Genomic DNA, 15,251 nt, shown 5'->3' on the forward strand with positions numbered 1-15,251 from the left:
GGAAAGGCAGGACTGCCATTTTATCCCTGAAGGGATATTATTTATAACGATCTAAAAATAAAACTGATCTGCTGATAAAGTATAAAAAGCAGGATAGGGAATGCAGGCTGGGCGCTGAGATGCGCTGAACTGTGAGACAGTAGGAGGTAGTGGAAAGAGCCCTAGCCCAGAGCTGGAGACTGGATTCTAGGCCCTGGTCTTCCACTCACCCTGTAGCATGGACAGTACCAGGCCACTCACTGTGTCTTCATGAAATAAGGAAATTGCACAAAATGGCCTCTGCAGTCCTCCTGGCTCAGACAAATCTTTGATAGGACACAGAACGTGGATGATTATGGGAAGCAATGAGTACTTGCAACCAAAAATTGAGAACTGCAAAATTAATACAATCTTCCTATTTTGGAAGTCAGTCTTTTGGATGTTGACTTTGTTTTCTAAAGTGTAGAGACTGAACTGTTCATTTTTTGCTATAATTTGTCACGTTTTGTTGTTGTTTTAAGTTCATTGAAAAAGTTCATTGGCACGATGTCCCCTGGAATTGTCTTAGGCATTATTTGGTTGAACTATCCCTGCCCGCACCATCACTATGGTCTGCTGACTGCCTTCTCTGCCATCTGCCACGTGGATCACAGCTCACTGCAGCCTCAAACTCCTGGGCTCAAGTGATCCTCCCACTTCTGCCTCCCGAGTAGCTGGGGTTACAGGCATGAGCCACTGCACTCAGCTCTCCAGGCCTACAGTCTCCACTAGTCTCCATTTCACTTCAGATCTCAAGCAGAAGCTGAACATCTTCTTCCTGTTCCTGAACTCCTATTAACTAAGTATCTACATTTTTGTTTGAGTTTGTTGCTTCTCATTTCTCTGTTGATCCAAATGAACAATTCCAGATCAAGAATCTTTTAAAGATGGATGTGGGAAACTATAATCAAATAATGTATCTTCTACTGACACAAATTGGATCTATGTTGTTTTATTCTTTAACAAAATCATCTAGTATTTTCTTAGTGCTTTTTTGCGGCAGAGTTTCGCTCTTGTTGCCTAGGCTGGAGTGCAATGATACTGTCTCGGCTCACTGCAACCTCCACCTCCCAGTTTCAAGTAATTCTCCTGCCTCAGCCTCCCGAGTAGCTGGGATTACAGGCACCTGCCATCACCTCTGGCTAATTTTTATATTATTAATAGAGACAGGATTTCACCATGTTGGCCAGGCTGGTCTCAAACTCCTGACCTCAGGTGATCTGCCTGCCTCAGCCTCCCAAAGTGCTGGGGTTACAGGTGTGAACCACTGTGCCCGGCCTTCTTATTGCTAATTTTTTACTCACTTGACAACATACATATCATGTCATGAATTCTAGCCTTCCCCCTTCATGTTCAAATGGGTAGTGGATAGATTTGGATTTGCTCTGACACACGCAGGTTGGAGGAAGGGTCAGGTCTCTTTATTTGTCCATAGGTGCTGATTGGATCTCCAATCTTGGGAGTTTAGGTTCCTGTCTTCCTTGGGACCATTCAAGAATACTGGAAAACGGAGCCAACCCAGTAGTTTGAGGACAGATCTCTGTTCTGGTCTTCTGCCATAATTTCATTTGTTGGAAACTGACCTAAGCCAGTGAGCTTATTTCTAATTGTCAGGCAGATATTAATAGTCTGACCCTGACAGCATGTAGGAGTCATAGGTCCACTCCTCAGCAGCCTTGCTGCAGGTGGTCTGCTGCAGTGAACAGGTCTGAGAAGACATTCTGCAACACATACGAACCCTCACTAGCAAGCACACAAAAACATCATGGTGTTTGTAATCTCACAAAGTCCCAGCTGTAGCTCCTGGTGGGGAGGCTTTGGCGGCAGCAGATGTGACAACTGGCTGACCGAATAGTAAAGTGCAGAGCATGAGGGCCTAAGGGAGTCTGGGGCCCTTGAATGCCATTCTAAAGGATATTGGTTTTTTGTGCTCACCAGATTCCCATATCCCTTTTCTTCAAGAGTGGAAATGCCTGGATAATATTTCTAGTTAATCCATAGATTCTGAGTATCCTTTCTGCTAAGATAGAAGACTCTCCTGCATGGACTTGGGTGGCATGACTGAAACACTCTGGTGGCTGCCTCTGGAGTGTAGATGCTGAGTCAGGATCCTTCAGTGCTCACAAAGCACTCCTTGAGTACAGATTGCTGATTTCCTCTAAGCTTAACCACTCCCAGGGTGTATATTAAAACCAGTTCATACACCCTTGTTTGTTGCAGTGTTCTTACTGAATGACTTTCAAGTAATAACAGATGGTAGAACCACTTCTGCTTCCAGTTCTTCTTGGACTCCAGCTTGAGGACTTCACAGCCCTCCCCCAATGAGAAGCATAGGGACAGAGCTCTTTGATAAGGCTTCCAGGCCTGGAGCTGAGTGGCCCATCCTCAGGCAGGTCCTGTCACCCCAGGGTTCTGAGTGTGATGGACTCAGCACATCTCTCCTCCCAGTATCTCTCAGAAAGGCTGCTCTCTGGTTCTGGGCCCTGGGAACCCATACCTTCACCAAGACTGCCTATTGGATTGCAGGGCTCCTTGGAGGCCAAGAGAGGCTTGGGAAACTTTTTGTTTGGGCTTTTAACATGTTTTGTGAAAAAGAGAAGATATACCAAAACAGGGTCACAAAAATTGTAGTGCTTTAAGAATGTTCACACGTAACAAATAGGAACTTTTTAAACACTGCATGGCCAGACACAGTGACTTATGCCTGTTATCCCAGCACTTTCAGAGGCCAAGGTGAGAAGATCCCTTGAGCCCAGGAGTTTGAGGCCAGCCTGGACAAAATAGTGAGACCCTATCTCTACAAAAATTTTTTTAAAAATTATCTGGGTATGGTGGCGCACACCTATAATTCCAGCTACTCAGGAGCAAAGGCAGGAGGTTTGCTTGAACCCAGGAGTTCGAGGCTTCAGTGAGCTCTGATTGTGCCACTGGAATACAGCCTGAGCAACACAGAAAGACCTTATCTCAAAAATAAAAAACCACCACCAACAACAAAAAAACATGCAAACACAGTGTACCCTCATCAGGAGAGAATGTCTAAAGTCTAATTTAGAGCCTTGAAGAATGTCAGGCCCTAAGCAACGGGCCTTCCAAGCCCCTGTGACAGGCCCAGCCTCTGAACTAGACTTAGAGATCAAAGGTCTCTTAACCTTCCCCACGCCCAGGCAAAGCCCAGAGCCCCAGAATTCAAAGTTCCTGAGTCCCTTTCAAACACAGGAAGGAAAAACACCTCTTTCCTCAGAGACCCAGCTGACGTATCCATCAGATGATCCTGCCTCACAGTCACAGGAACCGCCTTCTCCCGTCACTGCCAGAGAATTCCCACCCTCTAGTTCCTTTTCATCTGCCCCAGGCATGGATTGGAGGCTATCTTAGCCACGTTCTTTTTCCTGACTTTCTGATGGCCTCAGTGTCCTCTGGCCCCTAAACCAGTGGCATGTAATTAGAGAACCTGTAGGAGTTGGTACCTGACTTCTTAGCTCGATTGAATCACAGGACTAAACTGGGTTCAACAAAAAGCACTGGCAGGAACATTCAGGACTGTGGGGAGGGGGCTATAAAGGATGCTATGTCTCAGACTGTGGTGGGGGCGGGTACTGCAGGCTTTGGTATTGTTCCTAAGGGGGAAAGTGGGTACATGGGCACATTTTATAATTATCGAAATGGTGTATGTTGTGTTTATTCTTTAAACGGTGTATGATGTAGTTCACATCTTTTAAAAAGTTAAAAAATACAAGATATCTCTTCAAATCCTTTTAGAAATAGATGAAGTCTACATAAATGAGATGAATATGCAAATAACTAAAGTCATGTATTTCCTCTAAATACTTCTTTTTCTCTCCCAGCACCTGATGAATATTTCCAATGAAGGCACAAGTGTTCATATTTTACCCCCACAAACCAAATACTTTGAGATCAACTATATAAGAAAGGTAAGCGTCACTGGTTACCTGTCCTCCCGCAGTGTTTTGCTGCGTTGTGGTTACCTGTCCTCCCGCAGTGTTTTGCTGCGTTGTGGTTGTCTACGTCTCAGGCCTGTGTGGGGTGTGTGTGCGGTGTGTTGTCACCCCCGGTGCTGCTCTCTGTGCAGTCCAGGGTTTGTCCCAACAAGAGCCCACCTGTCTTCCAGGAACACCACCTGGTCCCTGGCTTGTCCCTCACGGTCACCGTTACATTTTCTCCAGATGAGTGGCGATACTACTATGACTGCATCCGCATTCACTGTAAGGTGGGTCTCTTACAATTGCTTTTTTTTTTTTATGGTGGTTTAAAACTTATATTCTCCAGGGTGGAAGAAAGAGAGATGGAATGACCACTGAGAGCTTTCTTGGCCCAGTGCCGGGTGTTCCCCGGGTCACCAGTGTGACTGGCATGCAAGGCTTGTTGCCCAGTAACATGGCCCAGCTGGGAAAGTGTCAGACTGCAGAGGACCTGGACAGAGTCAGGAGATGCGGTTTGCTGCAGGCTTTCCACTACCCTGTGCCTAAAGCTTCATCTATCATGTGGTGCTGGCAGTTGGTGAAGCCCTTTTCAAATAACTTTAACATACTCCCTTAAGTGTAGGTTGAAAAATTAACAACCATCCGAATTGTGATTCTAAACACTAGCTACTGGCCTATGCCTGGGAATGTCTGCAGAGGCAGCCCGGGTGCAGGGGATGGGGCTGGTTCTGGGAGGTGGGAACTGTTTGAGTTCTTCTGAGACCTCCTTCCTAGGTCACCTAATTCATCCTTTGGCCTCCAGCCAGAGCTGCTGTCATTCCTTCTCTTAAAGCTGTCCTCTCTGCCCCTTGCTTTGCTCTGTAGTCCAGACCTAATCTTCAGCTTGAGAAGCCCTTAGGTTAACTAAATTCTTGATATCTCAAAACCAAAACAGAAAGTGTACATGAGTAACAAATGAGCTTCTACTTTTTTTCTTTTCAAGCAATGCTTTTATTTCTTACAATCTGTACAATAAGGTGACTTACCTTGAAAGCATTTCACTTTTTCTTTCCAAAAAAGTTATAAGAGTTTGTGAAGTTAACTTATAAATTGCGTATTGTCTCTGACTCACATCATCTTAGAGCTGCATTTCCACAGGGGGAGGGAAAGAACCTCACACCCAGCATACCCACAGTAGTATTTTAGATCAAGAAGCACATTTCCTTAAGAGTGGGGTCGACCATTATTATTTTTTGGAGTTTCAATTAAAATAAAAACAAAATCAGAATGTTGCTTCCAGAACGCCATCATCTGCTTTAATTCTTAAAAATGCCTTTAAGGAAAGATGTGATTATCTCCATTTTGCAAAGAGAGAAACTATGCCTGGAGAGGTTAGAGGTCCTTCTGAAGGTTAACGTCACATGAGACAAGAAGACACTTTCTGTGCCCTCTTGCCAATGCATTGTCTTCTATTCTGTGCTATCTGGATCAGATGATTCTGTGCTGGTTTCTCTTTTTCTTGGGCCACTAAAGATTGTGTTTCTGTATAATTTTCTGAAATAGAAGCAGATAGATTACTGTCTTCATATCTCTCAGAGGCATCATTATCTTTGGCTTCTTTGGATAATAGTGAACCTCATTTCAATAAAGAGTACTTAAAATTTTCTATACTTTGTTTATGGCTAAGAAAACTCAATATTGCTAATGTAGTTAAGCACTGAAGTTTCTTAAGGACATATTTTTTAGTGATAGAAAACAAGAGAATAAATGAAGCATCTACAAGTTTGTCTAAAAGTTGTGGTCTTCAGAATGTTAAATTTGACTTTTTCTGGTTAATTTCAGGGAGATGACACTTTGCTCGTTCCTATTCATGCCTATCCAGTCATGAACTCACTGGACTTTCCTTCATTTATAAATCTGTCAAATGTTCTACTTGGTGAAAGGTGAGCTACCAAAATATATAGAATGTAAAAAATTAAGAGATACTCATATAAAAACTTAGACTTGTGTTTTTCCTAATGGAAATGCATCCTTCCACCTGAAATAGACTAGACTTGTCATTGTAAAAGGCAAAAAAAAAAAAAAATCAAAAACAAAAACCAAACATGAGTTAAAATATCATAAGCAAGAAAGGATATTTATTGGTTCAATTAACTGAAAGGTGCCAGCTGGGTAGATCTTCAGGTGCCTCTGGGTCTAGGGATTTAAACCAGGTTGCAGGAGCCTGACTCTTCCCATATGTCAGTTCCACTGTCTTGTGCTTCATTCTCAACAGGTCCCCTTCATGGGGGCAAGACAGCCTCCAGAAGCTCCAGACACTAGCCTGGGGATGGGGTGATTGGAGAGGGGGGAGGGGTTGGGGGCATTCAAGCAAAATCCCAGGACCGAGGCTTATCAGACCAACTTGGATTATATACCCATCCACTAACAATCTGTTTTGAGATGAAGGCAAAGACAACAGAATTTCACTACAGAAGCCGAGGCTCAGATTCTCTCCTTCTTTTTGGGAAAATGGTGAATGATTCCATTGTAATTTAAGGAACGTCTTGTTCTTTCAGTAAATACTGAATGTCTACTACCAGGCATAGGGCTGTCTGTCCCTAGATGGATATTGAGCTGTTAGACAGTGATATATAGTTGCCCTTTGATATCCATAGAGGATTGATTGGTTCCAGGACCCCCTGCAAAGTCCATGGATACTCAAGTCCCTTATATCAAATGGCATAGGCTGGACTTGGTGGCTCACACCTGTTATCCAAGCACTGTAGGAGGCTGAGGCAGGAGGATCACTTGAGCTCAGGACTATGAGACCAGTCTGAACAACAAAAAAAGATCTCATCTCTACAAAATAAAAATTAAAAAGTTAGCCAGGTATGGTGGTGTGTGCCTGTAATCCCAGCTACTCAGGAGGTTGAGGCAGAAGGATTGCTAGAGTCCAGGAGTTTGAGGCTGCAATGGGCTGTGATCACACCACTACACTCCAGCCTGGGTGACAAAGCTAGACCCTGTCTCTAAAAAAATAAAAAAATAAAATAGCATAGTATTTGCATATAACCTATGCACATTCTCCTGTATACTTCAAATCATCTCTAGATTACTTGTAATGCTGATATAATGTAAACATTATGTAAATAGTTGTCATAATGTATAGTTTAAGAAATAATGACAAGGAAAAAAGTCTATACACGTTCAGTGCAGACATAGCCATCCATTGCTTTTTCAAATATTTTTGATCTGTGGTTGGTTGAATCCATGGATATGAAACTCACAAATACAGAGGGCCAGGTTTATAATGGCCATGCCAGTTGTTAAAGTATTTAAATACTTCTGTACAGGTTGGAAAATATATACTGTCCTGAGTCCTCCATCCCTCCACCCCACCTACCCGGACCCTTCTCTGCCCCCACCTGCCTCCTCCCAATGATTCAGCAGCTAAGGAGTTAGTACCTAGAAGTTTGGGAGTGGAGGGGGACTTCTGCAAGACCTGGCTCCAGCTTGATTGATTGCTGTCTGTGAAGTGCTCATGGGTTGATACTGTGAATATCACTTATGGTGAAAAGAAGACTAAATAAACTCTCCAGTTCTGGAGGCCTCAGAGTCTAATAGGGATAGGACCATGTCATCAATTAATCATTCTAGTTACTAAGTACAACTCATATAGGAAGTGACAGCTGGGTTATCCTCCGAGAACCCCTTGGGCTGGAGGCAAGAGGATGGCACTGCAGGCAGAGAAAGAGCCTCTGCAAAGGCATGATGGCAGCAGAGAGCGTGGACTCCATCTTGCAGACAATAAATGGCCACTGGGGGATTCTAATCCACTTAGTAGCTGACAAATGCTAGATCCCTCTAGATATAGGGCCAGCAGGTGGATAAAGACTGTGGGCTCCAGCAGGCTTATGGAGGAGAAACTAAGGCCTAAGGAGCCTGTAGGGAGCACTGAGCAGGGGACTGCAGGCTGCTAATGACCAGGTAGATTGAGTGAGAAAGAGCAGCCACAGAACCCCTTTGGTGGTGGTGGAGGCTTATGGACCACGCATATGAGCTTTGAGGCCCTTCTTTTTTAGTACAGACTGCTGTCCTTGAATGGAACTCCAAAGTTTAGATCTAGAACAACTTTCTTGGTTCAGCTGATGTTCGGCCCTCTTCTCTGCCTCCTCCAGAGTGAGCTAGTAAACTTCTCACTCACTATCTCTGCTTACTTTTGTTTTAAAAAGGCTCTTTAAAAATTGTAAAATAAATAATACATATAAAAGAATCTGTAATGATTTGCACAGTTTAAATAATAATAATAACAATGAATACTGGTTTTAAGGCATAAAATATGACCATTACCTTCGCAGTCACTCTTGTGAATCTTGTAATAACCATTCCCTGAGTTTACTTGAATAGTTTTGAATTGTGCACATGCACCCCTAAATCATACATTGTTTAGCTTTGCCAGTTTTTTATCTTTACATAAATGGAATCCTATTGTGTAAGCTCTTTTGTAACCTGCGCTTTTCATTCAACATTATGTTTTTGTGGTTCAGCCACATTAGTATACAGAGTTGTAGCTCGCTGCTCTGTTGTGTCCACTGTATGAATTCACCACAATTTTTTATCCACTCTACTATTGATGGACCTATGGGTAGTTTCTACTATTTTATTTTGTTTTGTTTTTGCTATGCTGAACACTGCTGGGGTACATCCTTGTAAAGTACATGGCTCCTGGGCACATGTTCTAGAACTTCTCCTGGGTATATACCTACATGGGAATTGCAGGTCATGGCACAGGTTGGGTTACTATGTAATGACAGTCTGTTTTCTAAAATGGTTGCCGGCCTTTACACACCCACCTGCGATGTGTGAGGATTTCTGTTTCTCCCGCATCGTTGCTGACAATGGGGGTGATCTGACTTCTGCATATTTGGTGACTTTTACATTCATGGCCCCATGCTCTTCCATTCTCTATTTTTTCCCCCAAAACAATTCTGCAAGAACTCCACCCCAGTACTTCCTCTCTCCCGCTCACCAACCCTTCCTGTGTTCGCTCACTCCTCCTCATATTAAATGGTCTGTACAGGGACCCCAAGAGTTTAAAAAGGTGAATCCTTCCCTGCAGGGCCCACTCACTGTCTAAATTTTGAGAATGGATATTTTCTTCGAGTGGGCAAATAGAGCAGTTTTTATCAACATTGAAGTGGCAGGAAATAACTAACTCTATAGTTCATTAATTCTTTTTTATTTTCTTCTTTTTCCCCCTCCACAAATCACTTTTTGTTTGGATCATAAGCCAGGGTTATGAGTTGAGAACAATGGTTTATAAAACTGTGAAAATAATATGCCTAATAATGCAGACATCAGTCTTGGGTTTTTAAAACAAAAATACCAACCTCCGTAGAGGCTATTCCCTAGCTACTTTGTATATAACACCCTTCATTTGTAACCAGAATGAAAAGTTCAGCTAAACAATTTATTTAACTGACTCATTGTATACAATGATGTGATATTCTTTAAAAAATCTTTCAAAAAAAAAGCATGCTGCTGTTTTCCTCCAAACATTCTGGCAGCAGGCATTGCCTTCCAAGACTTTATGCCCTTAATGTAATGGCTTCTAATCAACTTTTAACTACTCAAACTGTCCTGTGCCACATTCAATCCAAAATGTGTGGTAACAGGACAGGGGGTGGCTGCTGGAAAAGGCTTTCACCTAAGATGTGTTTTGTTAATCCTAGGCTACCCTGGGGTTGAAGGTATCATTTGGGTGCGTTTTTTGTTTTTCTGTTTGTTTGTTTGTTGTGTTTTTTTGTTTTTGTTTTTGTTTTTTTTGAGATGGAGTCTCGCTCTGTCACCCAGGCTGGAGTGCAGTGGCACTATCTTGGCTCACTGCAGCCTCCGTCTCCCAGGTTCAAGCAATTCTCCTGCTTCAGCCTCCTGAGTAGCTGGGACTACAGGCACACACTGCCATGCCTGGCTATTTTTTTGTATTTTTAGTAGAGACGGGGTTTCACCATGTTGCCTAGGATGGTCTTGATCTCCTGACTTCATGATCCGCCTGCCTTGGTCTCTCTAAGTGCTGAGATTACAGGCATGAGCCACTGCACCCGGCCTGGGTGGGTTCTTTATCAGTATTCATTCATTCCGTCAGTCAACAAACCTTTATTGAATGCCTGCCATGTGCCAGGCACAGTGTTAGGTTCTGAGGATGTGGAGATGATCAAGACCTGGTACCATGATTAAATAGACAGTTTCCCTTCCTAAGTCAGTATATGCTGAGAAGGGGTGACTACCCGGCTTGGTTGAGGTGAGCTGGGGGCAGGTAGGATGCAAAGCCCAGGCAACACTTCCAGGAGGAGAACATGCCTGCACTGAGTTTGAAAATTTGACTAGAAATTAGCCAGCAAAAGGAGGATATGGAGTAGAAAAGAAGAGGGGGTGTTCCAGGAATTATCACCTGTAGAAAATTTTTAAACAATCAGCTCTACTAAAAGTGAGTTGGCTTTTACATATTACCATGCACTAACAATTCTTAGTATTGCCAATGATCAAATACTCCTCCCTGCAAGGGCAGACTTGCTCCCAGCCACCGCCTCTGATGCGTGAGAAGCTAACACTTTATTTTTTTTTATTTATTTTTTTTTATTGCATTTTAGGTTTTGGGGTACATGTGAAAAACATGCAAAGTAGTTGCATAGGTGCATACATGGCAGTGTGATTTGCTGCCTTCCTCCCCTTCACCCATATCTGGCATTTCTCCCCATGCTATCCCTCCCCAACTCCCCACCCCCCTGCTGTCCCCCCCACTCCCCCACAACAGACCCCCGTGTATAGTGCTCCCCTCCCTGTGTCCATGTGTTCTCCTTGTTCAACACCCGCCTATGAGTGAGAACATGTGGTGTTTGATTTTGTGTTCTTGTGTCAGTTTGCTGAGAATGATGGTTTCCAGGTTCATCCATGTCCCTACAAAGGTCGTGAACTCCTCGTTTTTTATGGCTGCATAATATTCCATGGTGTATATGTGCCACATTTTTCCTGTCCAGTCTATCATCGATGGGCATTTGGGTTGTTTCCAGGACTTTGCTATTGTAAACTGTGCTGCAGTGAACATTCGTGTGCATGTGTCCTTATAGTAGAACGATTTATAATCCTTTGGATATATGCCCAGTAATGGGATTGCTGGGTCAAATGGAATTTCTATTTCTAGGTCCTTGAGGAATCGCCACACTGTTTTCCACAATGGTTGAACTAATTTACACTCCCACCAACAGTGTAAAAGTGTTCCTATTTCTCCACATCCTCTCCAGCATCTGTTGTCTCCAGATTTTTTAAATAAATGCTCATCATCACTGGCCATTAGAGAAATGCAAATCAAAACTACATTGAGATACCATCTCACACCAGTTAGAAGCTAACACTTTAAATGCCAGTCTCGCCTGTGGTCTCCAAGCTTGCACTCTCATTTTTGTTCGTGTCACAGCACTTTGTTTCCTGTGAGACCCATCGAGCCATCCCACTCTGTGATGACTGCGGTCCAGACTTGCTCCTTCTCTGCCTTAGCATGAGCATCTCCCAGCCCCTGCTGACACGAGCACCCCCTGCATGGCTCCATTCCTTTCTGCAGGCGCAGCTTGTCAGATCAGTTATGGGCCTAGAAATGCGTGCCTCTGCGTGCTGCCTCTCTGCACGTGTCCCAGCTACCTGGTGGCTTCTGGGTCCTACCTCACTGGTCTTTCCTGCCTGCACACCCCACTCAGGGGCAGCTCCTGGGGCAGCACCTCTTTTGGATTAACTATCTACTTGTCATGGTGCCTTTCAGAGATGAGACCTCTGACTCTGCTTGCAGGAGTTTTTTTTCTTCTAAGTTTTAGATTTTATTTTTATTGTATTGTATTAAAATACACATAGCATAAAATTTACCATCTTAACCATTTTTATGACTATTTATTATACCATAATAGGGCCTGGAGTTTTTTGAAGATTTTATATTCTTAGAGCAGTTTTAAGTCACAGCAAAATTGAAAGAAATACACAGAGATTTCCCATATCTCCCTGCCCCATGCATGCAGAGCTTCTCCTTATCAACAACCGCCACCCAAGTGGCATATTTATTACAGTCAATGAACCTACACTGAATATCATTATCACCTAAAGTCCATAGTTTAGGGTTTACTCTTGGTGCTGTATATCCTGTGGGTCTGGACAAATATAGGGCATGTGTCCACCATTATAGTATCATACAGAGTATTTTCACTGCTCTAAAAATCTCATGCTTCTCCTATTCATTTCTCCCCAACCCCCACAACCCCTGGCAACTGCTAATTTTTTTTTTTTTTTTTTTTTTACTGTCACCATAGTTTTTCAGAATGTCATATAGTTGGAATCATACGGTATTTAGTCTTTTTCTGATTAGGTGCTTTCACTTGGAAATATGCATTTAAGGTTCCTCCATATCTTTTTAGAGCTTGGTAGCTGATTTCTTTTCAGTGCTGTATAATATTCCATAGTCTAGATGTACTACAGTTTATTTATTCATGCACCTACTGAGTGGTGTCTTGGTGGCTTCTAAGTTTTGATAATTGTGAATAAAACTGCATTAAACATCCATGCACAGGTTTTTGTGTAGACATAAGTTTTCAATTCCTTTGGATAGATACCAAAGAACATGATTATTGGATTGTATGGTAAGAGCATGTTTAGTTTTAAAAGAAGCTACCAAACTACCTTTCAAAGTGTCTCTAGTGACCCACTCTGATGATTTCTTTTCATTGGTGCAGTTAGACTACTGACGTTCAGAGTGACTACTGATATAATTAACGTTTACCATATTTGTTAGTGTTGTATTTGTTGCCATTGTACCTTGTTTCTCTTTTTGTCTTCCACTATTTATCTTCCTGTGGTTTTAGCCACGTATTTTATGTGATTCCATTTTCTCTCTCGTTTTTATAACATATCAGTTATATTTCTTTGTTTACTTTTTTAGTGGTTGCCCTAGCGTTTGTAATATATATTCACAACTAATCCAAGCCACTTTCAGATAATATTGTACTGCTTCACAGATAGTGTGAGTACCTTATAATAGCAAAATAATCCTAATTTCTCCCTCTCCTTTCATGTATAATTGCTGTCACTCATTTCGTTCATACATAAGCATTATGTATACACATATATGTGAATATTTGTGCATATAAGAAATATATACAAGAACACACAATTGAAATCATTGTTGCTATTATCCTGAACAAACTGTTAGCTGTTAGATCAATTAAAAATAAAAATATCAAAGTTTTAATTTTACCTTCATTTATTCCTTCTTCAGTGTTCTTTTTTTTTTTTTTTTTTTTTTTGAGACGGAGTTTCGCTCTTGTTACCCAGGCTGGAGTGCAATGGCACGATCTGAGCTCACCGCAACCTCCGTCTCCCGGGTTCAAGCAATTCTCCTGCCTCAGCCTCCCCAGTAGCTGGGATTACAGGCACGCACCACCATGCGCAGCTAATTTTTTGTATTTTTAGTAGAGACGGGGTTTCACCATGTTGACCAGGATGGTCTCGATCTCTTGACCTCGTGATCCACCTGCCTCGGCCTCCCCAAGTGCTGGGATTACAGGCCTGAGCCACCGCACCCGGCCCCAGTGTTCTTTATTTTTATTTTTATTTTAAGTTCTGGGATACATGTGCAGAATGCATAGGTTTGTTACATAGGTAAACATGTGCCATGGTGGTTTGCTGTACCTATAACCCATCATCTATGTATTAAGCCAAGCATGCATTAACTATTTATCCTGATGCTCTCCCTCACCCCCGCCCAGCCCTGACAGGCCCCACTGTGTGTTGTTCCCCTCCCTGTGTCCACGTGTTCTCATTGTTCAGTTCCCACTTGTATGTGAGAACATGCAGTGTTTGATTTTTTGTTCCTGTGTCAGTTTGCTGAGGATGATGGCTTCCAGCTCCATCCATGTTTCTGCAAAGGACATGATCTCATTCCTTTTTTTATGGCTGCATAGTATCTCATGGTGTATATGTACCACATTTTCTTTATCCAGCCTATCATTGATGGGCATTTGGGTTGATTCCATGTCTTTGTTCTTGTGAATAGTGCTGCAATGACTGTTCTTTCTTTCTTTATGTAAGTCCAAGTTTTGACCCAAATTATGTCAAGTTTCTCTAAAGAACATATTTTAACATTTCTTGTAAGGCAGGTCCACTGGCAACACATTCCCTTGGTTGTTTTTGTCTGAGAAAGTTTTCATTTCCCCTTCACTTTTGAAGGATAATTTCACAGGGCACAGAATTCTGAGTCAGTGGTTTTTTTCTCTCAACACTAAATATTTCACCCCACTGTCTTCTTGGTTCCATGGTTTCTAAGGATAAGTCAGATGCAATTCTTATCTTTGTTTCTCTCTAGGGAAGATTTGTTTTTTTTCTTCTGACTTCTTTCAATATTTTTTTCTCTCACTTTGGTTTTCTGTAGTTTGAAGACACTATGCCTAAGCACAAAGTTTTCTTTGCCATTTTTTCTTTTCTTTCCTTTTCTTTTCTTTTGCATGTATCCTCTTTGGTTTGGTATCTGACATCAATGTATGGAAATTATCAGTCATTATTTTAAATATTTCTTCTATTCCTTTCTTCTCCATCTGGTATTCACATTACGTGCATATTATACCTTTTGTACTTGTCGCACAGTTTTTGGATGTTCTGTTTTTGTTTTTGTTTTTCAGTCGTCTTTTTTCCTTTTTATTTTTCTGTTCTAGAAGTTTCTATTGATATATCCTCAAACTCAGAGGTTCTTTCCTTAGCTGTGCCCAATCTGCTATTAAGTCTTTCAAAGGCATTCTTCATTTCTGTTATTATGTTTTTGATCACTAGAATTTCCTTTTGGTTCTTCTTCTTTTTTCTTTTTTTTTTTTTGAGACAGAGTCTCTCTCTGTCACCAGGCACCAGGTTGGAGTGCAGTGGCTCGATCTCGGCTCACTGCAACCTCTGCTTCCTGGGTTCAAGCAATTCTCCTGCCTCAGCCTCCCAAGTAGCTGGTACTACAGGCATGTGCCACCATGCCCAGCTAATTTTTGTATTTTAGTAGAGACGGGGTTTCACCATGTTGGCCAGGATGGTCTCAATCTCTTGACCTTGTGATCCTCCCTCCTTGGCCTCCCAAAGTGCTGGGATTACAGGCGTGAGCCACCACGCCCGGCCCCTTTTGGTTCTTCTTTAGGATTTCCATCTCTCTGCTTACATTTCCCATCTGTTCTTGCAGGCTGTCTACTTACCCATAGAACCCTTAGCATATTAATCATAATTGTTTTAAATTCCCTGTCTTATAATTTTGGCATTTCTGCC

The 15,251-nt window shown here is 42.3% G+C and overlaps 1 protein-coding gene across 4 annotated transcripts in view; it reads left to right on the top strand.

Moving 5' to 3' along the window:
• CFAP221 (cilia and flagella associated protein 221) overlaps positions 1-15,251 on the top strand; it is a 120,379-nt gene that overhangs the window by 11,139 nt on the left and 93,989 nt on the right. For all 4 annotated transcript variants that reach the window (XM_064382836.1, XM_021667933.2, XM_064382837.1 and 1 more), the window contains 3 exons: positions 3,864-3,950; positions 4,148-4,246; positions 5,781-5,881. In XM_064382836.1, the coding sequence (XP_064238906.1) occupies positions 3,864-3,950; positions 4,148-4,246; positions 5,781-5,881 (287 nt within the window). The remainder of the gene's footprint in view (positions 1-3,863; positions 3,951-4,147; positions 4,247-5,780; positions 5,882-15,251) is intronic.

Source organism: Aotus nancymaae, unplaced genomic scaffold (genome assembly GCF_030222135.1).
Source record: "Aotus nancymaae isolate 86718 unplaced genomic scaffold, 86718_ANA_hifiasm-v0.15.2.pri h1tg000029l, whole genome shotgun sequence".
NCBI lineage: Eukaryota > Metazoa > Chordata > Mammalia > Primates > Aotidae > Aotus > Aotus nancymaae.